We start from the raw sequence: 24,356 nt of genomic DNA, 5'->3' as shown, positions 1-24,356 counted from the left end.
TAGGGAAAAAATTAAAAATTCATTTTATTTCAGCTCTTACAGCTGTTACCTCAGGTTATAATTCCCTTAGTACAGAAATTCTATGGGTCATATGTACCAAATGGTACCTTTCTTAAAAGCGTATGACATGCACAAACAATTCTGAGCGAAATTCTTGAGAAATTGTAATCGAAGGCCTAACAAAAAAAATTTTCCAAAATTAAAGTCGTTTTTTTTGTATAACAATTACTTTTTTTCTCTTTTACAGATTCGAAAATCTTTTCAGGATTAAAGTACACACATTAATACACCTCTGCGAGGTGGAATTTATTCGATAAAAAATTTCAAAATTAAAATCTTAAGAAAAATTTTTCTTCTTAAGAAAAATTTTTTGTTATCTCAGCATAAATTCCACCTCACAAACACGTATTAATGCGTATATTTTAATTCTGGAAAAGGATTTTCAAATATCTATAAAAGAAGAAAAAAATTGTTATACAAAAATTACGATTTAGTTAGTAATAGACGGCTTTAAGATCCCCTTAATACTTATTCGTTTCACAGAATTTAGTTTGATGAATTATAAAGAATGTATAACTACGCTATATTATGGAAAATGTACTTATATAATTTTTTATATTCTAATCTAATTTATTACAAATTTCGTAAATATTTAGTTGTCTGCTGATACATCTTGAATATAATTTTGCTGCTTTGCTCCTAGCAATGTTTTAACTTCTTCTGTAGGATTTCCACCCTCAGGCGCTTGTCTTGATATTCCAGTAACAGATAATTCAGATACGATGGAATAATTTTTTATTTCAATTTCAGTTTGTTGTATAGATGACTTGTCGAATGACATAATAGCGGTCGATTCTGTATTATTATCTGATGTTAAATCATTTTCGCTAGATTCATAAATGACGGTCATATCAATACTGTTATCGATATTTTCTGATATGTCCGAAGGTGTCAAGCCAAAAAATTCTTTATCACATTCTAAAACAGTTATTCTATCTTTCATTTCTGTATCATTTTGAAATACACTGTTTTCTTTTAAAAGATCAATATCACTGTGCACTGTGAAATTTTTTATGTATCGATTATCTAGCTGTTCCACAACTTCTCCTTCCGGTGATACAGCTGTAATTTGCAAATCTGGCACCAAATGTTGATATAAAAGCGGATTGAATATGCTATCTGGGTTCATATGACGTACGTTGGAAGTTATCAAGTAAGTCGTTAATTCATCACAAATTGCACTGTCGTTATTTTCTTCTGCGACTAATTCCTCACGTATTACTGTTGATATTCTGTTATGAGGCATTTCGACGGAAATGTTTTCCTCAATAGTTGCTTTAGAAGTAAGAAAATTTGCCGTGCTCGAGCTAGCATATTGTTCATTATCAGTTTGAGTGAGCACTGTACAGGTATTAATACCATAATTATTTTTGTCTTTGTCTTGTGAGTTATTTTTATGTTCCCGTAAATTCGTGAATAACTCTAGAATGTTTTTTCTTATTGGTATGGTCGTTTCTGAAGATGACTTAGGTGGCAAATCTAAAGAAAGCTTGTCAAGCAAGTGATTTATATGTGCTTTGGTACCTCGCACGGGATATTCTGTGTTATTGTCCGATAAATAATTATATGTTGAGCTATATCTATTTTGATACTGATTGTGATAATAGCCAGGATGTTGGCTGAAATGTGCATTGGAACTCGAACAACACCCAAGAGCAGTCACTTCGAAACTTATAGCTCTACTTTTATTAGATGCTGAATCAAAACGTAGATTACAATTGCTGCTTAAAATGGAAGAAGTTTGCTTTTCGTCATTTACAACATTTCGATCATTTTGTATTCCACATTGTTTTGACATTTGTGATGTTCCAGTATTAAAATATTCAGAAACTGTAGATTGTGGATAATGTGTAATCTTAACGTTTCTATCATTAGTATTTTCATTGTCAATGTTTAATTCAATTATATCAAAATCGTTATCAAATTCATCTTCAAAAGCCGTGTTTGTGACATCATGTAAACGTGACTGCAAACGTTTTGTGATCTCATCTAGTTCCGTTAATTTTTGTCTGTAACATATGTTAAAATTAAATCTGCATGAAAAATAACAAAATAATCATAATCAATATAATAATTATGGTACAAACAAAATGCCATGTGAAAGCCGCCACAGTTGTCCATACTTAAATAATATATTCACAAAGCAATATATGGCAAACAATGGAACGTACAGTATCATTAAAAAATAGAATCGTTTTATTTAAAACATTTTTTTTAAACAAATGTTTAAAACACATTTTAAACATCAGATTGAATTAAATAACGTGTTTTTAAAAAATAATTTATAATAAAACAAATGTTTAAAATGTTATTTTTTTAATGTATTTTTAGTAGAGGAGAAGATGATATTATGGCATCTCAATTAAATCTTATACAATAACTTAGTTAATGATCAATATTTAAGTTTAAACCTTGACAATTACAAAACATAATTAATTTACAAAGACTCCTTACAGTTCAAAAAAAGTAAATGAAAAAAGCATAAATAGGAATCAGGCGCGGTAATCGTTGCGCGAAATAATATACAAATGTAACACAAAATTCGTTACTAAATTAACATGCTTATATGTTTCGACTCATTTTTTAGCTCTCTACAAAGACATAAATTACTATTACAAATACAATATAAGGGAGACCGGGGCACTATGAGTCATAAAAATTCAAGCTCTTAAAAGTACATCTAAATATAAAAATTTGTGTATGTATATATATATATATATATATCTTTTTTTTATAATTAAAACATAATACATATTTTAAAATTTAATAAGTATATTTAGCAAATATTTATTAAGTTTTTAAAAAAAATATATATTTTTTAAGAAAGGACCCATGATATCCCATACCGGGGGTACCATAAGTCACACACAAAATAATAGGATTATACGAGAAATAACGGTGACGAAAGTTGACAAGTATTTTCACAATTAACTTACACATTCTTAGCATAGTCACTAATACAATAAAATATAATTACAACAAATAATTATTAAATAATATAATAGAAAATTGTAGGAAAACAAATGAGAAATAACCATTAATATAACATAAAAAATTTATTACGATAAAATAAAATTAATTGCTTAGAAGAATAAACTGCCTTGGCATGATAGCGTCACGGTGTAACAGGCAGCTACTAAACAAATAATGATAATTATTTACAATAAGGAATCCCTCCCCAATGACCTTGACATATACTATCAAGGTCATGACTCTGAGTGACCTCCAAGTTTTAGCCGTCGCTCGTTATTCATTAAAACGTTATTATAAAAAAAAAATTGAAAAATGATGTCTCTTTTTTACTATATAAAACAGAAATTTTCTGCTTTAAAATATATTTTATGTGCGATTTTCCATGTGAAGCGAGTTTCACTCCATCTCCCCCTCTCCCTTTCCCTAGAAGCGTTCGATTTTTCACGCGAAGCGAGTTTCATTTCACCTTCCCCTTGTCAAGGAATGCACGACTTTTCACGTGAATCCAGTTCTACCTCACCTCCTCCCTTGTGAAGAAGCATATATTTTCATTCTTGTAAATATTGCTTTGCGTGGAAAGTCGAATATCCTTTGGCAGGGTGGGGGGAGGGGGTGGGATGAAGCTCGCAGGGACATGACAACACGTCAAGGTCAAAGTTTGGGGAGGGGGGGAGATTTCCTAATATAAATAATTAAAATAAAAAATAATTCCAAATAATTCCATAAGAAATCACTAGAATTCGTTAGCGGAGATATTAAGAAGAGTCATATCATCTACACTGGCACCTTAATATAATCTTCTCTATGTTTAAAACGTGTTTTTTTTTAAATATAATTTTTTTTCTAAAGCTGTTTAAAACATATAAAACATTAAAAACATTTATAAACATATTTAAACAAAAACTGAATGTTTTTAAAAAAAACACCATTTTGACCAATCCTGCTAAAAAAATATATCACCTTTAATTTTTTTTAACATAACTTTCATTAAAGTGAATCGAATATATACTCAAATTTGTATAGACATCTGGGGATCGATTATGGATTTTGAAAGGTGAAAATTACAAAAGTGAGCAAAGGTTACTAGGTATTGACCAATTAAATTATGAATACTCTAATAAATTTGTTCACTTTTGTAATTTTCACCTCATTTGAAGATACATAATCGATCCCCTGGTGACAGGTGCACCTTAGTACACGCATCAGCAGGAATGATGTCCCCTGGCATTCGGTCCCATGGCGCTATACACTCATACCGAAGCGCACATGTACATGTTGCTGGAAACGTGGAGGAGACGAGAATCGTGAAGAGAGAAAGTAGTGGGGGGAGGAAGAGGGCGCTCCGATATTCTGTCCTTAGCGCAAGGCGATTGAGAGAGAAAGCGTAATCGGCTCGTAATGTCCTTCGCTGTCTTACACATTTGTTACTAGTACGAGTGAGATATCCTGGTATCTCTCGTTCGCCAATATTCATAATAATATTTTTATTATGCACAGAATATTGTAATTATGCATAACAATTTTTAATACTCCAAAAAATTTTTGTGCTAATTACAACATTAAGTGTAATTTTGAGATTCATTGTAATAACTTTGCATGCATTTATAAATTTGCAGTGTGCAAATGAAATTAAAATTTTGTGTCGCAAGATTGCAAAATTAAATTTACAATTAAATATGAGAACATATAATAAAATAAATAAATAAAATATGATATAATGTAATGCCGCGTGCCGAACGCCAGAGGACACCATTCCTGCCGATGCGTGTACATAAAGTATAATGAGATTTGACAATATACACTATGATTCTTTAATTTTTTATTAATTTTCCAAGTACAAAATCACATTTTTGTACTTTCTTTGCTTCTCATGTTGCAACTATTGTTTTTACCGTTTAATTTTAGCAGTTAGATTTAGTTTTACATTACAGCAAAGATCCTCGAGATGCTCGAGATATGAACAAACGACAACGGTAATCATTTTAAAGGACCACAAGGATGGAAGGAGTTCGCCCAACAATTTGGCATCTCCAAATCAACAGTGATCAAGTTTCTTAAGCTTGAAAGATCCAGCGAAGCTATATCAAGAAGAAGAAGAACAGCCGACCACAACTTTTCTCGTCAATAACAATATCCTTAGGATGTTCCGCAGTAATCCACATCTCCTCATGACGCCGGACATTTTTGAAGAAATATCGATTTTTGAGAACAGTCTGATTCATCCGTACAGATCATACGTCGTTTGCAGATCGGAAGACTGTATGAACGACGACTCCTGAAAAAACCATTCATTTCCACACAAAAATGGAAGACACAAATGAAATGGACCAAAATGCACTCCAACGATGGCTTGATGTTTTCTGGAGCGATGAATCCATGTTACACCATCATAATCAAATAACATAAACTTATTTTTATTGCTCTAGAATACATCAAACCATTGTTAAGGTGTCTAGTTGAGATGTGCTTTGGTCCACTTGATCCACTGCGCCTTCAACTCTTTGCGAAAATAGTTTCTTCATGAATCGCCGTTACAGCATATAATCTGTACGAATGTTCAGACTATTTAGAAGTCGAGATTTCCTCAGCAATGTCCGGCACCGTGAGATTTGAATTGCTGCGGGATATGCGAACGATGTTAAGGATGTTGCGATTGACGAGAAAAGTAGTCGTCTGTGGTCATCTATTCTTCTTTTTCTTAACACAGTTTCGTTGGTTCTTCTGATGTTTAAGAAACTTGATTACTATTGATTTGGAGATGCCCAATCATGATGTTGGGCGAATTCCTTATACATCCAGCCTTATTCGTGGCTCTTTGCTTTCTGTTGTACGTCCATATCTCAAGGATACATCACTACGGATTTTTGCCATAATATAAAACAATAAATCTAATTATTAAAATTACATGACAATGGTTGCAATATGAAAGACAAAGAAAGTACAGTAAAATGCGATTTTGGGAAAATTATTAAAAATTTTAAAAATCATGATATATTGTCGAATATCATTATACTTTATAATATATAGCGACATACAGAATGACGGATTGCCTATTCATGCAGGCGCGCGCGTTTGTTACTACTGCGTATAAGGATTAATCACTGCGTCGGTATCACTCGTATATCTTTTTCGCATATAAAGTTTGTAGCGTCTGAAGTTTTGGTACATTTGACAGATTTCCGTAGCAATTACAACAGAAGTTGAAGTGATGATACAGATTATAAAATGAATTTTATCAAGAAAATCCTAAGTATTATATCTTCTTTATTACGAGAAAAGATCTATCATAATCGATCATAAACTAAATTATAATATAAATTAAATGATATAATTTTATTACTTAACCCTTTGAGGCACAGTGTCACATATTACTCTTTTTTAACCTCAGTTTTTTATGTTTTTCATACACTTTCCAACATATTACTATAATGAAAAGAACATTATCAGTTTTGTAGAACATCAGTTGTTATAAAAAAATCGCGAAAACATTCTTATTATTGACAAAATGTATTTTATAAATAAATAAACTGGAAAAATTCATCTCTTTTTAACAATATAAATATGATTGTGATTAATCAATAATAACTAATTAGCCGAAAATGAAGTCCGAGAGATTTTTTGGATCGCTGATTACGAATTTGACCTCAGATTTTTAAAATTCAAAATGGCAGATCCAAAATGGCGATTTTGAATTTCGAAAATCTGAAGTCAGATTCGTAATCAGCGATCCAAAAAACTCCCAAGTAACAAATTTCAACTGAATTCTACGTAAAGAAAAATGTATGCTTCAAAGAGTTAAATTATTTTTTGCACAAAACGTTTATGCATAGTACGAAAATCAGCAGTTAGCACATATGTGCAAAAAATAGTCGACTAACAAAGATCCACTGTAAAAATGACAGAAATAATCATCAACTCTTACAATATTTATTTTGATATATTAATAGCCGTCGGAGCGGAAATCCGTCACAAATATATTAAAACTTCGGACGCTACAAACTTTATACGCGAAAAAGATATGCGAGTGATTATATCGATGCAATGATTAAATCAACGTTGTGAACAAACGCGTGCCTGCATGAATAGGCAATTCATCATACATGATCTGTATGTCGTGCACCCCGTACAAAATATATCTGCTACCAGGTGTTGTCTACTATATAAGCGCATCCGATTCACTTTGACGGAAGTTATGCTCAAAAAACCTAAAAATGATACGCTTTTGAACGATACTGTACTTATCATGAGACATCAATCAAATTAATTACAAATGTTTTCACTTTGGATTTGAATCTTTTTCAGTTATGAAAATCAGATGCAAATTGAGTTTGTGGGATTTCTGACCGCGGGAGTTTATATTAGCTTTGCTTGTGTTTGATTTATTTCTTGGAGTCATACAAAACTATCTTTATTTTTATATTAATAACACTAGTTATGATAAAAAAAATTATTCGAACTGGACTAGATATTTCCTCATAAATTTTTTAATGGTGAAAGCGAAGCAAAAAAATTTCAGCACGTCAGATTTCCAAGATAATTGAAATTAACTTCAACTTAAATTAAATTCAAAAATGGTTTTTTTCGATCTTTATTTGATATTTTTTTTATAAAAAAAAAGTTAATATTTTGAAGTTCCGATCAAAAGTCATAAATTGTTTATTTTCTATAAAATGTATTTTTTTATTTCAATATCTTTAATAATGTTATAAAAGATTTAAATACAGAGTTTTTCTTATTGTTAGATAGCAAATTGGAAAATCCTTTTATAATGAAGTCATGCAAAATCTCAAAAAATTTCTAATTTGTAACTATCAATACATATACACAGACCACACAATTTTTATCTGAAACATTTTTTTTTAGTGTGGTTTTTTAGATATTCGAGGTGGACAATTAAAATATGTGCGTATGTGTATGTATACATATATACAGGGTGTTCAAAAAAGTCGGAACCCCAGATTTATATGGAAGAATGACATTTTTAAAAGAAATATTTCAGATAAAAGTTGTAAGGTATAAAATAATAAAAAGATCTATTTATAGATCTTATTAATTTGACCTTGGATGGCATCGCCAAGTAGGTCAAGGTTAAATCGATTTTTTTTAATACCTTATTTTTGATGCCAGAATTTAATAGATGGTGTCAATTTGTCAAGAGTTTTTCAAAACACTGTAATAAAGTTATTTTTCATTAAGTATTTTTTGAGTTATAAGGTTTGAAAGTTACAGTATCGGTATGCATTAGCATTACGCAAGATGTTCGATCGACGATTAAAACCTTTTGAATGTTTAGGATCATGTCCTAGATAACATTTGTGAAGATCAAGACCATTGGAGATTATATCTTTTATTTTCATTTTTAAAAATAAATTTTTAGTGTAAAAATGGAAATAAAAGAAATAATCTGCCTTGATCTTAACGAATGTTATCCAACACATGATCCTAAACAATATTCAAGAAGCCGGACACCTTGCGTAATGCTAATGTCAGCGGTACTGTAACTTTCAAGCCTTATAACTCGAAAAATACTTAATGAAAAATAATTTATTACAGTGTTTTGAAAAGTTCTTAACAAGTTGATACCAGCTATTAAATTCTGGCATCAAAAATAGGATGTTCCATTTAAAAAAATCAATTTGATTTAGATCTAATCTTGGCGACACCATCCAAGATTAAAGAGATAAGAGAGAGATCTGTAAATAAATCTTTTTATTTAACCTTACAACTTTTGTCTGAAACATTTCTTTCAAAAATGTTATCCTACCGAGTAAATCCAGAGTCCCAACCTTTTTTGAACACTCTGAATAGAGTATTTCTTAAATACAGTCAATACTTTAGAAGGTAAATCTATATACACTAAAATAAGTAAAAAAACATCATGTATGAACATATATCCTACATATTTTAGTTATTAACTTATGAATGATTAAGGAAAATGTTCGAAATGCCCGCATTGTGCGTCAACACACGCTACAGCTTAGCACGTCTTGACATTATCTAATATTTACAAACAATATCCATCAATATAAATCGGACAGAATTTTACAGTCATGGCAGTTCTGGCAAAACTTGGTTTATGTATGATGGTGCGCTTCTTCATTTCCATCTTGAAGTGAGAACATTTCTAAACACAGTCTTCGCAAAGACGAGACCCACTCCATGGCCATCATGATCTCTTGATCTTAATCTATTAGATTTTTATTTTTAGGGCCATTTAAAATCTATTATGTATTCAACGCGTCAGTGAAAACAATGTGGATGATTGCGAGAAAGAATACGAAATGGATTTGAAACTATTCGAAGAATACCTGATATTTTTGAACGAGAAGTGTCATCATCTATAACTTGAAAACTAAGATATGTAGGACATATGACGGTTTTTACTTATTTTAGTATATAAATTTATCTCTTAAAAGTATTGATATTCATTTACAAAATACCTATATATGTATATATACATATACATATATATTTAACAAAATCTATAACAATAAATTATATTGTGTGTCAATAATCACAAACTAGAAATTATAAGTATAACAACTTCACAGGTGAAAAATGTATTATTTTAGAAAAACTCTATTTGAATCCTTCATAACATAGCTAAAAAGTAAGATATTGAAATTAAAAAAAAAAAAAATTTTTTTTATAGGAAATGAATAATACATTCATGACTTCTAATCAGAATTTCAAGGTAATGTTAACTTTTTTTGTTAATGTCAAATAAAGTAGAAAAAGTTTTTTGCATATTAAACCTCAATTATTTTGAAAATCTAACTGTTAGTGAAATTTAACTTGTAATGTCGTTTTTAACATTCAAAAATCAATAAAGGTAACCCTATACGGACAATAATCACTGATCAATAATATTGAATCAGTAATACTGACAGTATGCATAAATATTTTTAGTAATTTTACAATCTTACACGATTACTATTATTGACAATATATTTCACGTTAGTTTTACGTACGTTGTCTATTGTGACAAAATTATGACATGAATTCTAATAAAGCGATATTGTGATGCTCAAGAATCAAAATCCAGATTACCATCAGTATTCTATGTCAATCCATCAATATTAATCATACACAATCAGTAATATTATCAATATTGTTAATACTAACAATATTATTGACCATATAAAGTCGACTATCTTAAGAAACATCTGGTCTAGTTCAAAGCAACTTAAAAAAAATTTTTTGTAAACTAATGTAATTATAATAATTCTGGCATCACTTACTTCAAAGATGATGATAAGAAAGATATAGAAACGTCTTCTAAATTATGACCAATATGCGTATTTAATTTACAATCATTTTGTACATATTTATTATTATTTTGGTTTTCATATGATATTTGATGTGCACCATTTAATTCTGCATTAGTGCAAGGTACATTGTACAGAGATGGCCAGTTTGTTTGCAATGAATTACACCTTGATAAATTAATAGAATTAGTTGGTGCAAATTTTCCTAATGATGATAAATTATCCAGAGGTGTTACACTTATCTAAAATAAAAGTAACTTTATATACATATATGTACGTGTGTTGATGGCAGGGAAAATGTATGTATATGAGATGTTTAAAATTAATATCTTTAGATAGAAACTATTACGAAAATTTACTTTAATTTGTCCATTGCATTTTCCAGTAAAGTCCATGATATGAAACCATCCAGATACTGTGGGAAATCCAGTTAGCAGAATCGAGAGATCAATAGCGGAAAATCCGATTACAATGTCTCTTCTTAAATTTATGTCTTTAGATATATTTGGATCAATTAAATGCCACACTTTGAGAATTAATCTTTTCTGATTCTGAAAAATATCATAAAAATAAAATATAGATTAAGACTATATAATATCGCATAGACTGAATCAGACTAAAACATATTTAAAATATGAAAATGAAATTACATACATTTAAAAGTAACTCTGTTGATAGCTTTACATCGCATTTCCAATTCCATTTCGGATTGCAACTATATGGACAAACATTTGTAACCATATATGAATTTAATTGATTAGTAGAATTGAATTTATGAGTTAAATCTTGAAAGGTTACATATGTACTTGGTTCCATCAATTCATTCAGTCCTTCAATCTTTGGCAAATGTAGCGCACATTCGATTTCAATCATAGATCGAAAAAAAAAACTGTTGCAATTAATATTTGATTCTATTTTTTGTACATTTTCTTCCGTTAAAGAGGAATTGGAAAAATTATTAGCATTATTTTGCTGCTGATCTAAATCTTCATATTCAGCACCGACACCGACACTCCTATACACTTCCATAGGTAATCGAAAATCGTTGTTCGGATTGCAATCATCGGTAAGACTATTACTATTTAATGTATTTAATTCTGTATGTATTTTTCCTTCATTTACTTGATTTATATCTGTTTGGACCGATTGATTTGTACTAATTTTATTAATATGTAGTACATTTGTCAAACGATCAACTAAGGCTCGTAAAGCCAAGTGTTCCGAAGATACAGCTTCTTGTATTGGTTTCTGTGGTCTCGCATTCTTTAAACTTGAAATATCTGTCTGACTTTCTTGAGACTTATAATCAACAGATGCCAAATCTCTATCGAGCATATTATAAACATGATAAGCAAAATTATTGCTGTGAGTGGATTGCTCCGAATTGAGATTTGATACCTCATGAATATTATACTGTAAATTCTCTTGGCTGTCCATTGCATTGTTAGTATTGTTAGGAATATAACAGTGATAACTATAATCTGTTCGCGACATATTATTGGTATTTCTTAGACCTCTTGATACTTCTAGTAATGCAATTTGTTCCGCAGTACCAAGCGCGACGAGTGCAAGAAGCTTTCCACAAAATTTTCCGTTTACTGGGTCGTTAATATTAACCCAACCATCTACACTTATTACAGGATACTGTGTGGAAAAATAAAAATTATATAATTTGAAAATTAAAATACATTTAATTATAAAATAATCAATCATTACCTTCGATAATAATAAATGAGGGAAAACAAGTGGATCTCTATAAGCGATGTATAATTGATGCACAGGTAGCTTTGCTATTCCTAAGAGATTATCTATACCACTATTTTGCCGATTATATACTTCTATGATTATATAATTATCTTTGATTCTCTCCAGTAATTCTATACCATGAAGTAAAGGTACTAACTGAAATAAATATTTCTAAAGTAAAACTTATTTTTGTGATAATTAAAATTACTTTGTTAAAAAAAAGTTTTTTTACTTGAAAAAAATGATAAAACGGATTTTTTGTATTATTGCAAATTTGACTTGATGCTTTATCCTCTCGCCAAAACGCTCTACATATCAAATAGGTATTAGATTCTGGCAAATCTTTTCCTTCAGCTACATATATCAAACCATGAAGTAAAATCTAAAATTGTGTAAACAATATAACACAATACATATTTATTTAGAATACCATTATATCTTGAATATAGATGAATGCTGCAATACGATTTGGTTAGTCATGGCAAAATATCCAAGCCTTAAATAAAATAACAAAGAGACATGAGGAGGATATAATTATTTTATTTTCTATTGCCTCTCATTGTTTATTGCTTTACGAATTCTATCATTTTGCTTTATAAGCATTTGTGTGTGTTTATAATAATATTCAATAATTTTTAATATAAATAAACAATGCAGTATTGCATTCATTCAATAAACTTTAATTTATATCACTTAAAACTACCTTATCTTTAATACCATTTTCTGGATTACTTGTATCAATTTTTTTATTATCTAAACTTTGTTCTCGGTGCTCTGTCATATCTTTTGTAATAATCATATCCTTATTGTTACTACTAGTCAAACATTTAATTTGTTTGGCAGAGACAGAGGAAACTTCGCAATTAGATTTAGAGGAATGAGTTCCGGTTGCACTTTTATATTTATTATCATTTGGGTTTGTCAAGGCTTTCTTGTTCAAAATAGGAAGATTTTCTTTTTTAGATATTACAGCATCTGGTGAAATAATTTGATTACTTGAATATTTGACAAAATATTCAGTATATCTAACAATAAAAATTATACCTAACAGTAAAAATTATATCTCAATATTATACTCACCAACAAATTCTTTTCCAAAATGAATAAAATCACAACCTAATTCTATTGTAACTTTTAAATCACCTATTTTGATACCTTTATTTACAATAACTATACATTGGGTACTACTTAAGTTTGTGGTATTTGTAATATCACTGATGTTTATGAAACCAAATCCTAATCCAGTTGGAAGTTTTTGATTATGATGTTTGACAAAAACTTTAAATCTCAAAGGAAAATTTTTATTTATATTATGTCTTGATATACTATAAATACCCTCAGAGTTAAAGTTAACAACTGTAAAAATTATATTTATCTTCTATTAAATATGTATTATATTTTGATTAAAAATATGGTAAATATCAACAATAGGAAACCCTCGGATGATTTTGATCTTGATATATGTAGTCGAAGTCATGACCCTGAATGACTTTCAGATGATTTTAGTTAGTGCTCGTCCTTCATTTAAACAGTGCTCGGAATTAGTTGCCCATTTCGGGCAGATTCCTGAGGCGCCCCCACTACCACTTGAGACTCGGCGGCCGAGCTCACGTGACGCTGTGTCCCAGAAGCGTTGCGATACAAAAAGTATGCTGGGAGCATATCTTCCGGTAAATATCATTAAAATATTTTCTTTCCTACATGATTTTTATTTTAATATTTAAATTTTTTATTATTAACATATTATGTGTATATTCTACAATAATATTAGGTGTTGGAATTAATTCGTAGCGTTTTTAATGAAAGAATGTTATTTATTTCACATGAGCATTAAAAAATACATTAATGAAAGTACTTCCCATCACTTGTAAAACGCTACGAATTAATTCCAACACCTAATATAATAAGCAATAATATAGTAAGCAATTATTATAATACTGTAATTACACATAATTACTGAAAAATGTTCCAATTCACCTCCCCCTCTCTCTCCTCCCTGCTTGGGGCGCACGACTCCTACGCGAAGCGACTCTCTTTTTTGTTTTTAAAGCAGTGATTTTGTAGAAACACTAAGTCACTGCTTTAAAAACACAAATTCACTACTTTACAAACAAGTTCACATGGGTTCCGACTTTCCACGCGACTTTTGCTTCACTTTCCTTCCTGTCTTAGGGGTTCCACACAATAAAAGGAACAGAGAACAGAGAATAAGAATTTCAACCAATCAGAAACTGTATATTCCACAATACATAATTTCTGATAAGTTGAAATTCTTATTCTCTGTTCTCTGTTCCTTTTATTGTTCGGAGCCCCTCATAATATAATAGAAATAAAACGTTATTTTTTCAAACTTTCCGTTATTGTTAAAGCAGGAGGGGAGGAGCTGCTTTGAGTAGAAAGTCATTACGCACGCAAGAGAAGGTATAGAATAGCTTTTAATATTGTATAAAGCAGGAATAAATTGTTATTTTTTCAAACTTTTTTTATTGATAACTTTTAAACGAAGGACGAGCACCAATTAAAACCATCTGAAAGTCATGACCTTGACAACATATCCCAAGGTCAAGGTCATCCGAGTTGGGTCCCCTATTGTCGATATTTACCAAAAATATAATATATATGTATATAATATTTGCATTTTAATAAGTTTTCAACAAAAATATAACTTTTTACCTTGACCCACTTGTTTTTTAGCATATGTTCTTGTAAACTTAGTTTCTTTACTAGATTTATTTGCCTGCTTTGTAGATCCAAATGTTGTATCATACTGAATAAAATATGTCAGTGATAATGGTACATCATCTGTTTGAGAAAAAAATTATTATTTAGCGGAATCAAATATATTTGGCACATTTGTATGTCTATGTATATATACTTATAAAAATATGTTAACAAATTTGGAAGGAGCCTGTTTGCCTACACGTCGTTTGTCTACATCACTTTTGCTGACAATTCGTTTGCGCACAAAAATTATTGCCTACAGTTTGATTGCCTACAAGCACTTTTGCGCACAAATAAAAATTCCAGATATAAAGTTTCATTTGCCTACATGTATTATTGCTTACAATTTGATTATCTATAATACATACATCATTGCCTAATTCGATTACCTACATGTACTATTCTTTGCTTTAAAAATACAAATTATTTTCTTACTTAACTTAAACTTAATTTTATATTTGTGCGCAAAAGTACTTGTAGGCAAATGATGCTGTAAGCCAGCAATCGATTTGTAGGAAAAAGAAACCATCTCAACATATTTTTATAGAATCTTCGCAAAATATAAAATAAAAAATTACATACATTGCAAGCATGTGGATTTTGCACGTCTATATCCCGCGGATGTCAATGTAAAAGATTCAACAAAAATTTTTATACTATTAACATAATCTAGAGGATATGTTCCTGAAATAATACAAATAATTCATATGTAATTCATATGTTATCAATAAAAATTTTAACATCAGCTATAATCCATTTAATGCTATAAATTTTTCAATATTTGATTGACCAAACAGGATATAGAAATCTAAAGGAGAGAACACAGTTGAATAATCAATTTCGATCTTCTTGCATGTGATGAATCTACAGCAGAAATAAGTTGATTTATATTCGAACATTTCGACCAATTGTAAATAATATTTTTAATGAAAGGGTCCTGCATTAATTAAATGATAAAATAAAACCTGGTAAATTGAGTTATATCCACAAATATCTATATTAGCACTAGATCGCTAACTTCCGAGTTGATTTAATGGCGGCGACAATATGTGTTATATATGTGTACGAGGACAAGTCAATAAGTTTTTAGAAAATCTGTCAGAGAGCACTCGCAGTGTCACATTACTTTTTGACAAGTAGCATCTTTCAGCTAATTACTATCAAATTTTGAGCGGAATTCATCGCGTGGTTTCATTTCTGTAAACGATTAAAGCGAACAAACCTTTGTATTTTTTGCAAAATGGAAAAAAATGAGTTTCTTGCAGTGATCAAACATCTACATATGAAACGCCGAAAGAAATCAAACCCGAGTTGGATAATGTTCGTAGCACATCTGCAACAGCGTTTGCGACTGTATACATTTGGGTGAATGAATTTAAATGTGGCCGTACAACCACATGTGATGTACTTCGTTCACCAACACATCCAATTGAGGATGCTGCTACGCTAGAAATCATCGATAAAGTCCACGATATTGTTTTGACTGATCGATGAGTGAAAGTGCGCGAGCTTGTTGAGGCCATAGGCATATCATATGACACAGTAATTTCAATTTTGCACGAACAATTGGATATGAAAAAGCTATCGGCAAAATGGATGTCGCGTTTGCTCACTGTGGACCATAAGCGACCGTGTGACGATTTCAAAACAATTGTTTGGAGATGCTTCAACGTAATCCAGATGAATTTCTGCATCGATTCATTACTGTGGACGAAACATGGATCCATTACTTCACACCCGAGACGAAGAAACAGTCAAAACAATGGACTTCATCGAGTGAACCAGCTCTGAAGAAGGCGAAGACCGTGAGTCGGTCGAAAAGGTGATGGCCACAGATTTTTGTGATGCATGTGGTAATTCATATCGATTACCTTCCGTCGAAGCAAACGATCAATGACGATTACTACGCAAACTTATTGGATCGTTTCAACATTTAAAAAAAAAAACGTCCCCATTTGGCGAAGAAAAAAGTGCTTCCATCAAGACAATGCACGGGTTCACACATGCCCGGCACCGATGGCCAAATTCAACGAATTCCGCTACGAATTGCTTCCTCATCCAGCATATTCGTTAGATTTAGCCTCTTGTGACTATTTCCTGTTTCCAAACCTGAAGAAATGGTTCGGAGGAAAGAGATTCATCACCAGAGAGCACGAAACAGAGGCTTATTTTGAAGGGTTGGACAAATCATATTATTCGGATGGCTTGAAAAAGTTGAAGAATCATTGGATCAAATGTATCTAGCTGAAAGACTATGTTGAGAAATAAAAATGAGTCGATCAAAAAAAGTGTTTTACTATGTTTTTCTAAAAATTTATTGACTTGCCCTCGTACCATGTGTGCATCATGTATGTGCAAAATGATTGGAGTGGCCAAGTGAATGAACTTAATCGGATATCCAGCCATTTACAGCATTTTAGTCGAAGTTAGCGATCTAATACTAGTATAAACATCTATAGTTGCATTTTATAATATAATTATTTATAATAGTAATAAAAGATAATATTCTTGAGGCTTCCACTACTTTCTATATAAAGATTATGCGTTTCGTGAGTTTCCTCCGGAACCATTCTTGGAATGCCAACATTTCGTGAACCTTGCAATCCATTTCATCAGGGCGAGGAGCAGTCTGATACTGAGCTATCCAGGTCGTTCCTTTTTATATTACGCTACTTGTTGGAGTGGTGGGGGGAAGAGAATTGGGAGTGGGAGGAGAGGTGGGGAAAATTGGTCAGTCTTCAATAACCGGGAGAATGATTTTCCATTTTATTTGTATATTTATGTTGAAGCCATTATCTCTATTTAGATTGTTAGGGTGTTTTTGTATCTCTATAGTTTCTCTATACTTTCTTGGAAAGTATATGATGTAATGTTGGCTATTGTCGTTTTGCCAAACAGTATTTGATGTTTTGCTTCGATATTGTTTTCTGATAATGCTGATTATGTAACATATTTTAACCTGACATCACGTTGGTGTTCTTTTATTCATAGTTGATCATTCTCCCGGTTTCTCCAATGTATATTTGCCAGTAGGAACAAGGTATTTTGTATACTCTTGCGAAACTAAATGGAGATCTTTAGGATTTCTTAAGATTTTCCTATCTTTTTAGTTTAAAGATAGTTCGTTTAAAGATAATTAATTTAAAGATAATTCAGATATTGTGTTTGTTTAATATATCCTGAAAATCCGATCTGTTGTTCCTTTGTCATATGGGAGAATGGATAGGATTCTTTCATCTGATTGTGTGTCAGAGACCGTTGTCTTGTTTGCATACAAAAAGTTTGACAAAGATTCAACTAATACAATCGCACCAAGATTCTGGTGGAAAAAAACAACATTCCCAGTAAAACCAAATCAACATTAAAACCTACAAATCCTCTCCCATCAAAACTATACGGTCACAGACTACCAAAAGTACACAAATCAAACATCAGACCGATTGTCAGCGCCATACACTCTCCGACATACAACTTATCCCGCTTCCTAGCACAAACACTACAAACCTTTCACTGGAAAATCCAAATCACACATAACTAACTCAACGGACTTCTTACAAGATCCAAAAAAAAAATCCGACTACGTTCCACAGACTTCTGAGTTTCGACGTAGAATCCCTTTTCACAAAAGTTCCAATAAAAGATACATTAAACATAATAAAGGCCTCGCATGAAGTGACTGCCCTTCGACCTCCCGCTAATAGAGCACTGCTTAACAATCACTTACTTCTCCTATAACAATCAATTTTATGAACAAACTTCAGGAGTGGCAATGGGCTCTCCTATTTCTCTTGTAATCGCCAACATCTTCATGAAGCATTTTGAGAAAGAAGCCCTCAGAAAAACACTCAAAAAATCAGAAGTTTGATTATGTAGACGACACATTTGTGATATGGAGACACGGCAGAGTCGAACTCCGTAAATTCCTTATTTTCCTCAACAATCAACATCCAAATATCCACTTCACTATAGACATAGAGGAAAACGGAAAACTCCCCTTCCTAGATGTTCTTGTCTCTAAGAAGACGGTACCTTAGGCCATCAGAAAACCAACATACACAGATAGATACCTACATGCCAAGTCACCCAACACAAAAACAGTCTGCAATCAGCTCACTCGTACATAGAGCTTTCACCTTTCTCTGACAAAGAACATCTACAAACAAAATTCAATTATTTAAAATTAGCCTTACAGAAAAACGGACACAATAAGAAAGACAATCAAAACAATCAATGAAATGCAAACAAGACAACGATCTTTGACACACAATCAGAAAGAATCCTATTCATTCTCCCATATGTCAAAGGAACAAGATCGAATTAGGATATTAAACAAACACAATATCCGAACTATCTTCAAATCACTCAAAAAGATAGGACAAAGCTTAAGAAATCCTAAAGATCAAAGACCTCCGCAATATACAATACCTTGTTCCTGCTGGTAAATATACATTGGAGAAACCGGGAGAATGGTCAACCTATGGATAAAAAAACACCAACGTGATGTCAGGCTAAAACACGTCACGCAATCAGCATTATCAGAACACAATATCGAAACAGAACATCAAACTATTTGACAAAATGATCACAATAGCCAACATTACATCATACTTTCTAAGAAAGTATAGAGAAGCCATAGAGATACAAAAAACACTCTAAATAGAGATAATGGCTACAACATAAATAAAATATGGAAAATCATTCTCCCGGTTATTGAAGACCGATCAATTTCCCCCACCTCTCTCCCTTCCTCCTAACCACAATTCTCTTTTTTCCCCCCACTACTCCAACAAACATAATATAAAAGGAACGGCCTGGAGGAATAGCTCAGTATCAGGCTGCTCTTCACTCTGATGAAGTGGACTGCAAGGTTCATGAAACATTGGCATTCCAAGAAGGGATCTGGACACGGAGGAAATCCGCGAAACGCATGATCTTGATATAGTAACAAAAGATGTCATAGACACAATGCTCAATAACAGATAATTTTTAAGCTGTGATGTGTCAAATGTGTTCTGTGAATTTTATACCTTTGACGCACCACAAAAAATTATCCACTATTGTGCCTTATGTCATTTGTTTATCACATTATAAGTTACATTATATGTTAAAACTAACTCATTTCATCTCAATTTTCCATATAATTAATACTAGGTATAAGAATATAAGATATTTCATTGCCAAGAATGCGCACTCATCTTCAACATAACTGCTGTTTGATCAACCAAAGCGTTGTCCTAAATTTAGGATAAACATTTGATGGTTGTCTTGATTTAATCTGCTGGCCATTATGCGCAATGAAATACCTTATATTCTTATACCATGATTAATACAGCCTTTCAAATGAAGAAAATTATTTCCAAGGCGTGTTGGATGAAGTGCTTAAAAACACAGATTAATTAATTTTTTTATATAGAATTATATGCAAACAGGTCAAAATCATGCGATGGTTATCCTGCAAGATCCATAAAGCATTTGTAGCATCAAATAAACCACAATTATATATAAATATATCTATTACTTTACAAACCTTTCAACTCTGTACAAGTCATATTTTTATCCAATACGTCTTCTTCGGGACTGTCTAATTTTATAGAGAAACTTTGATTCCATCCAGTATTTATATTATCTTTATCAGTTGCAATTATTTTAGGCATCAGATCTATTAAACATGATGGTCTTAACATATTCAAGACTTTCTTTTCTTCTAAAGAAGACATTTCCATCCCTAAAATATACTTGTCAAGTTTTTCTTTATTTTCTGATGAAGTATTAAAATGTAATTCATTACTTGATGAACTATCATTCAAAGTTGAAGAATCTTCTTTATAAGTTTCTTTTAATATCACTTCTCTAAGATACTGTGCTTTAGCAACAATCTGAGCAACTAACTTGTCCGTTACCATTTCATTCGATTTTTCTTCTTGAAACTCTGATTGGTTGGTCTTGAAAACAGATCTATACATATCATATGTATCAATCTCTCCAAATTTTTTAAATTTCTTCTCTTTAGTATTCTCTGCATCGTTGTAAGATTTCATTGGCATTTTTCTATTGTACTGTAAATTGTCAATAGGAAATAATAAAATATCTCTATCTTCTTCTCTGTCGTATTTACATGTTCCCATTTGTATATTGGAATAATGAAATAATTTTGTCAAATATGTTAATTGTAAAGAAACATATAGTTTTCCTATTTTATGACCATCGTTACTCAATATCGGAATACACTGAGAATAATATTTGCATGAAAATATCTTAGATAATTCTCCTATATATCCTCTACCAATAATCTCATAAATATTCTCTGCAAATATTACTATTTCTATTGCATTACAATTTTTAATATAATCTGCAAAAAGTGTTGCATTAGTTTTTATAGCATATACTTCAGTTACATCCTCATTTGTTCTTTCTGTTTCTGTAGTACTATCTTTTGGTCTAAGAAGAAAACAAAAAAATTGTTATATACAACCACAAAAAAACAATTAGATTTAATCAATATAAGCTTAGATATTGTTTTTGATATAAATAGATATTATTTAATTATATTTAATTTGTCATAAAACAACTTGCTTTAAAAAAAGTAGGAGTATTATAAATCACCTGAACTTTGCATTATCATGTTCGCCCCACCAAGAAGCCACTACTGTAACATCACCAGGATTTGTTCTAATCCAAAGGACCTCACTGATAACGAGTCTTAGACTGCCATGAACCTTGCCTTCTACTAATGGTGGTAAAGATCTATTAAATTTCGTTTGTGAATCCATTTGTTTCCTCCAAGGCGATGCATAATTAATCTTTCACCTATCAGAAGTGTCAGTGGATTTAAATTAAAAATGTGCTTGATAATTATGATAATCATGCAAGTGCAACAATATAACTCAATAGGACAGCCAAGATAATTGACGAACGCACAAATTTCTAAGACATATAAGAATAAGTTCAATCAATAGATTTGTTGATAATTATACAGTTTAGCACAATCACCTCAAAAATCAATAAAATTAGGCTCATTCGATGCGTTTTTGTATGAAATGAAAGAATCTGATAGAAATAAGCGTCGCTCTATCCTGTGAATCAAGATATTAAGCGTTAAAGTTGACGATTATTGAGGTTAGGATAATTATTTAGAACAGCCTCCTCCCTATCCCAGTTAATATCTTAATATAAATATACTCCTTCGACGCGTTTTTACTCAAAACAAAAGAATCTGGCAAAAAAACGCGGCAGTCGATCTCGTGAATTGAGTTATTAAGCGTTAAAGTTAGAGACTTTAGAGGTTAAAATATCTGTCATTCTGACTCGATATAGCACTATATATATACTGCTTTAATTGCACAAATTCACTGCTTTAAAAAACAAATTTATTACTTTAAAAGCACAAATTCACTGCTTTAAAAACAAATTTATTGTTTTAAAAATACAAATTTACTGTTAACTCAAAGAATTTGCTTAAAGCAGCAAATTTTTGTTTGTAAAGCAGTGTATTTAGGATCGTAAAGCAGTGAATTTGTGTTTATGAAACAGAGAATTTGTGTAATACAAAACGTATATATAGCGCTGTATCGAGTCGGGAGGACAAGTATCTTAACCTCTAAAGTCTCCAACTTTAACGCTTAATATCTCAGTTCGTGAGGCAGAGCGACGCTTACTTCTGCTAGATTCTTTCGTTTCATGCAAAAACGCATCGAATAAGCTTAATTTTATTGATTTTTGAGGTGATTGTGCTAAACTATATAATTACCGATTTGTTTTCTATTGCTAAAATGTTTGCAATAGTTAGAAAACAAGAAATGTACATATGTACATACGTATTAAAATTGAATTGTCTTCTTCCACTTTTCCTCCTTTTCCCTCTCTAGGCCATACAGACTTCCATGTTCACAGCATACATAGTAGCGCAACTCTCTGTCGCAACCTTTGTTATTAATGTTGGTCAAAATGGAGTGCGCATGTGTGAAATAAGTAAGGGTCCGATTACATGGAGCGCGATACGCGATACAGTAATTAATGGCTCCTGCCAACCAATGAACATACAATATATTAGAAGTTGTAAGCTTATTGGCTACACATTTACCACGCGGCAAACGTTTCCGCGTCCAGTGAGCAAAAGCCATAAGAGTGAAATCACACAGAATGCTTTCCATCTACGACACAGCGATCACCTCATCCTTGTTTAACATTGGCGAACAATAAGGATATAACGATTTGCCAGAAGTGTCACGCCGTATCACTTCTGTGTCTCTTATTGGATAATAATTTTATACGTAAATATTATACAATTTTTTACATTAAAATGATCCAAATGACTTATGTACGTACTTATTATTTCGTATCCTATGTGTAAAATGGAAATACTCTAAAACGCCAACCGAAAATTGACAACCATAACCAGAGTGTTATGATTATGCTTTTCTGCTTAGAGAGCTTATAATCAGAGTGGCGTCATATGAGAGATGACGTCATATTTTAGCGAAATTCTGTGAGAGAGAAAGAGATATATGATCTCAGTCTATCCAACAGACTGTTAGTTTTAGTTAGAGTTAGGTGCAACAGTATTGAACGACATAGATACGTAAAGGTACATTGATAAAAATAAAATTATCAAAATTATTTTAGAAATATAGTTGGATGTACAATACCGTTTTTGTAATAATTCATTAAAAAAAAGATATGTTATGAAAATAATTTTCGAAAGACACAGAACGCCGAATTGAATTGGTTAAAGAGTATAAATGGCAAATATAAAAATTGGACACCGTCAAAAAACTCATCTGTATGTGAGGTAAAATAATTTATTCTTTATAAATAATGTATTTAAAATATTAAAATAAAAATGTAACATAAAATATACACAGATTAATTATAATATCTGAAGTGTCTTGGCACTAAGTATATGTATAGTCATCACATTGGCTACGAATTTAATTCTTTCTCTTTTTATCATAATCTTTTCAATTCTATATTCATTGCATTGTGAGTCTAAATCAAATAATATGATAATTACGATATTTAATATATAATATTTTATGAAATGGTATATTTTTTTGAATTTTTTATTTCTTTTATATTATTACAGATGCATTTTGCTCCTAAAATGTAGGAACAGAGAATGGATAATAAAGCGCATTTAATAGCGCAAATAATGTGCAATAAATAACGTTTTGTATAAAGTAATGTGCAATATTACAAAATGTATAATATTGCAATAGTACAAAATAAATGAAATTTTGTAATAAATAATATATGTAAAAATTTTATTATTTTATATACAATATTTATTTATTATCATTTTTTAATTTGTCACAATTTTTGAACATTTTTTTAGTATGAATTCAAAATTTAGAAAATAATGTGTTTAAAAAACTGGAGGGAATGGCTAAAACATGGCGGACCAATCACAAGTGATACCCGTATGGCGTCACTCTGATTATAGGCTCTCTATTTCTGGTGTGTCTAATCGTGCCGTAGCGTGTCGTTGAAAAGCAGCGCATTCGACGCTATGTCGATGTGTGTCGCTTAAAAGCCTTGATGGAAAGCACCCACAGTGTGTAATAGGACTGCGGAATAGAGAATGCGTTATTG

General features: G+C 31.2%; 1 protein-coding gene across 7 annotated transcripts; it reads right to left on the bottom strand.

Moving 5' to 3' along the window:
- Positions 1-22,802, bottom strand: LOC105150398 (C2 domain-containing protein 3). 7 transcript variants are annotated; one of them, XM_087407485.1, is made up of 14 exons: positions 22,516-22,531; positions 21,759-21,841; positions 21,372-21,575; positions 20,296-21,206; positions 15,351-15,452; positions 14,721-14,849; positions 13,128-13,403; positions 12,751-13,022; positions 12,280-12,429; positions 12,018-12,203; positions 10,956-11,945; positions 10,661-10,852; positions 10,275-10,543; positions 1-2,069 (listed from the first exon to the last, which is right to left on the bottom strand). In XM_087407485.1, exons 3-14 carry the CDS (start codon positions 21,536-21,538, stop codon positions 653-655), a joined length of 5,061 nt encoding a protein of 1,686 aa, XP_087263611.1. In that variant the 5' UTR covers positions 21,539-21,575; positions 21,759-21,841; positions 22,516-22,531; the 3' UTR covers positions 1-652. The 7 variants fall into 7 exon arrangements, with proteins under 7 accessions (XP_087263611.1, XP_011061733.1, XP_011061732.1 ...); XM_011063431.2 differs by lacking the exon at positions 21,759-21,841 and having other exon boundaries at positions 22,516-22,802; XM_011063430.2 differs by lacking the exons at positions 21,759-21,841; positions 22,516-22,531 and adding an exon at positions 22,583-22,802.
- Positions 22,803-24,356: the final 1,554 nt, after the last annotated feature.

Source organism: Acromyrmex echinatior, chromosome 6 (assembly GCF_024713525.1).
Source record: "Acromyrmex echinatior isolate Ae372 chromosome 6, ASM2471352v2, whole genome shotgun sequence".
Classification (NCBI taxonomy): Eukaryota; Metazoa; Arthropoda; class Insecta; order Hymenoptera; family Formicidae; genus Acromyrmex; species Acromyrmex echinatior.
This window is presented reverse-complemented; position numbering and strand designations above follow the sequence as displayed.

Excerpts from the sequence above, each read along its gene's own strand:
- LOC105150398 (XM_011063431.2), bottom strand. The coding sequence starts at position 21,538 with ATGGATTCACAAACGAAATTTAATAGATCTTTACCACCATTAGTAGAA. Across the intron at positions 21,207-21,371 it reads CATGATAATGCAAAGTTCAG|ACCAAAAGATAGTACTACAG; the intron begins GTGATTTATAAT and ends TTTTCTTCTTAG. Across the intron at positions 2,070-10,274 it reads TTCTTATCATCATCTTTGAA|ACAAAAATTAACGGAACTAG; the intron begins GTAAGTGATGCC and ends CATATGTTACAG.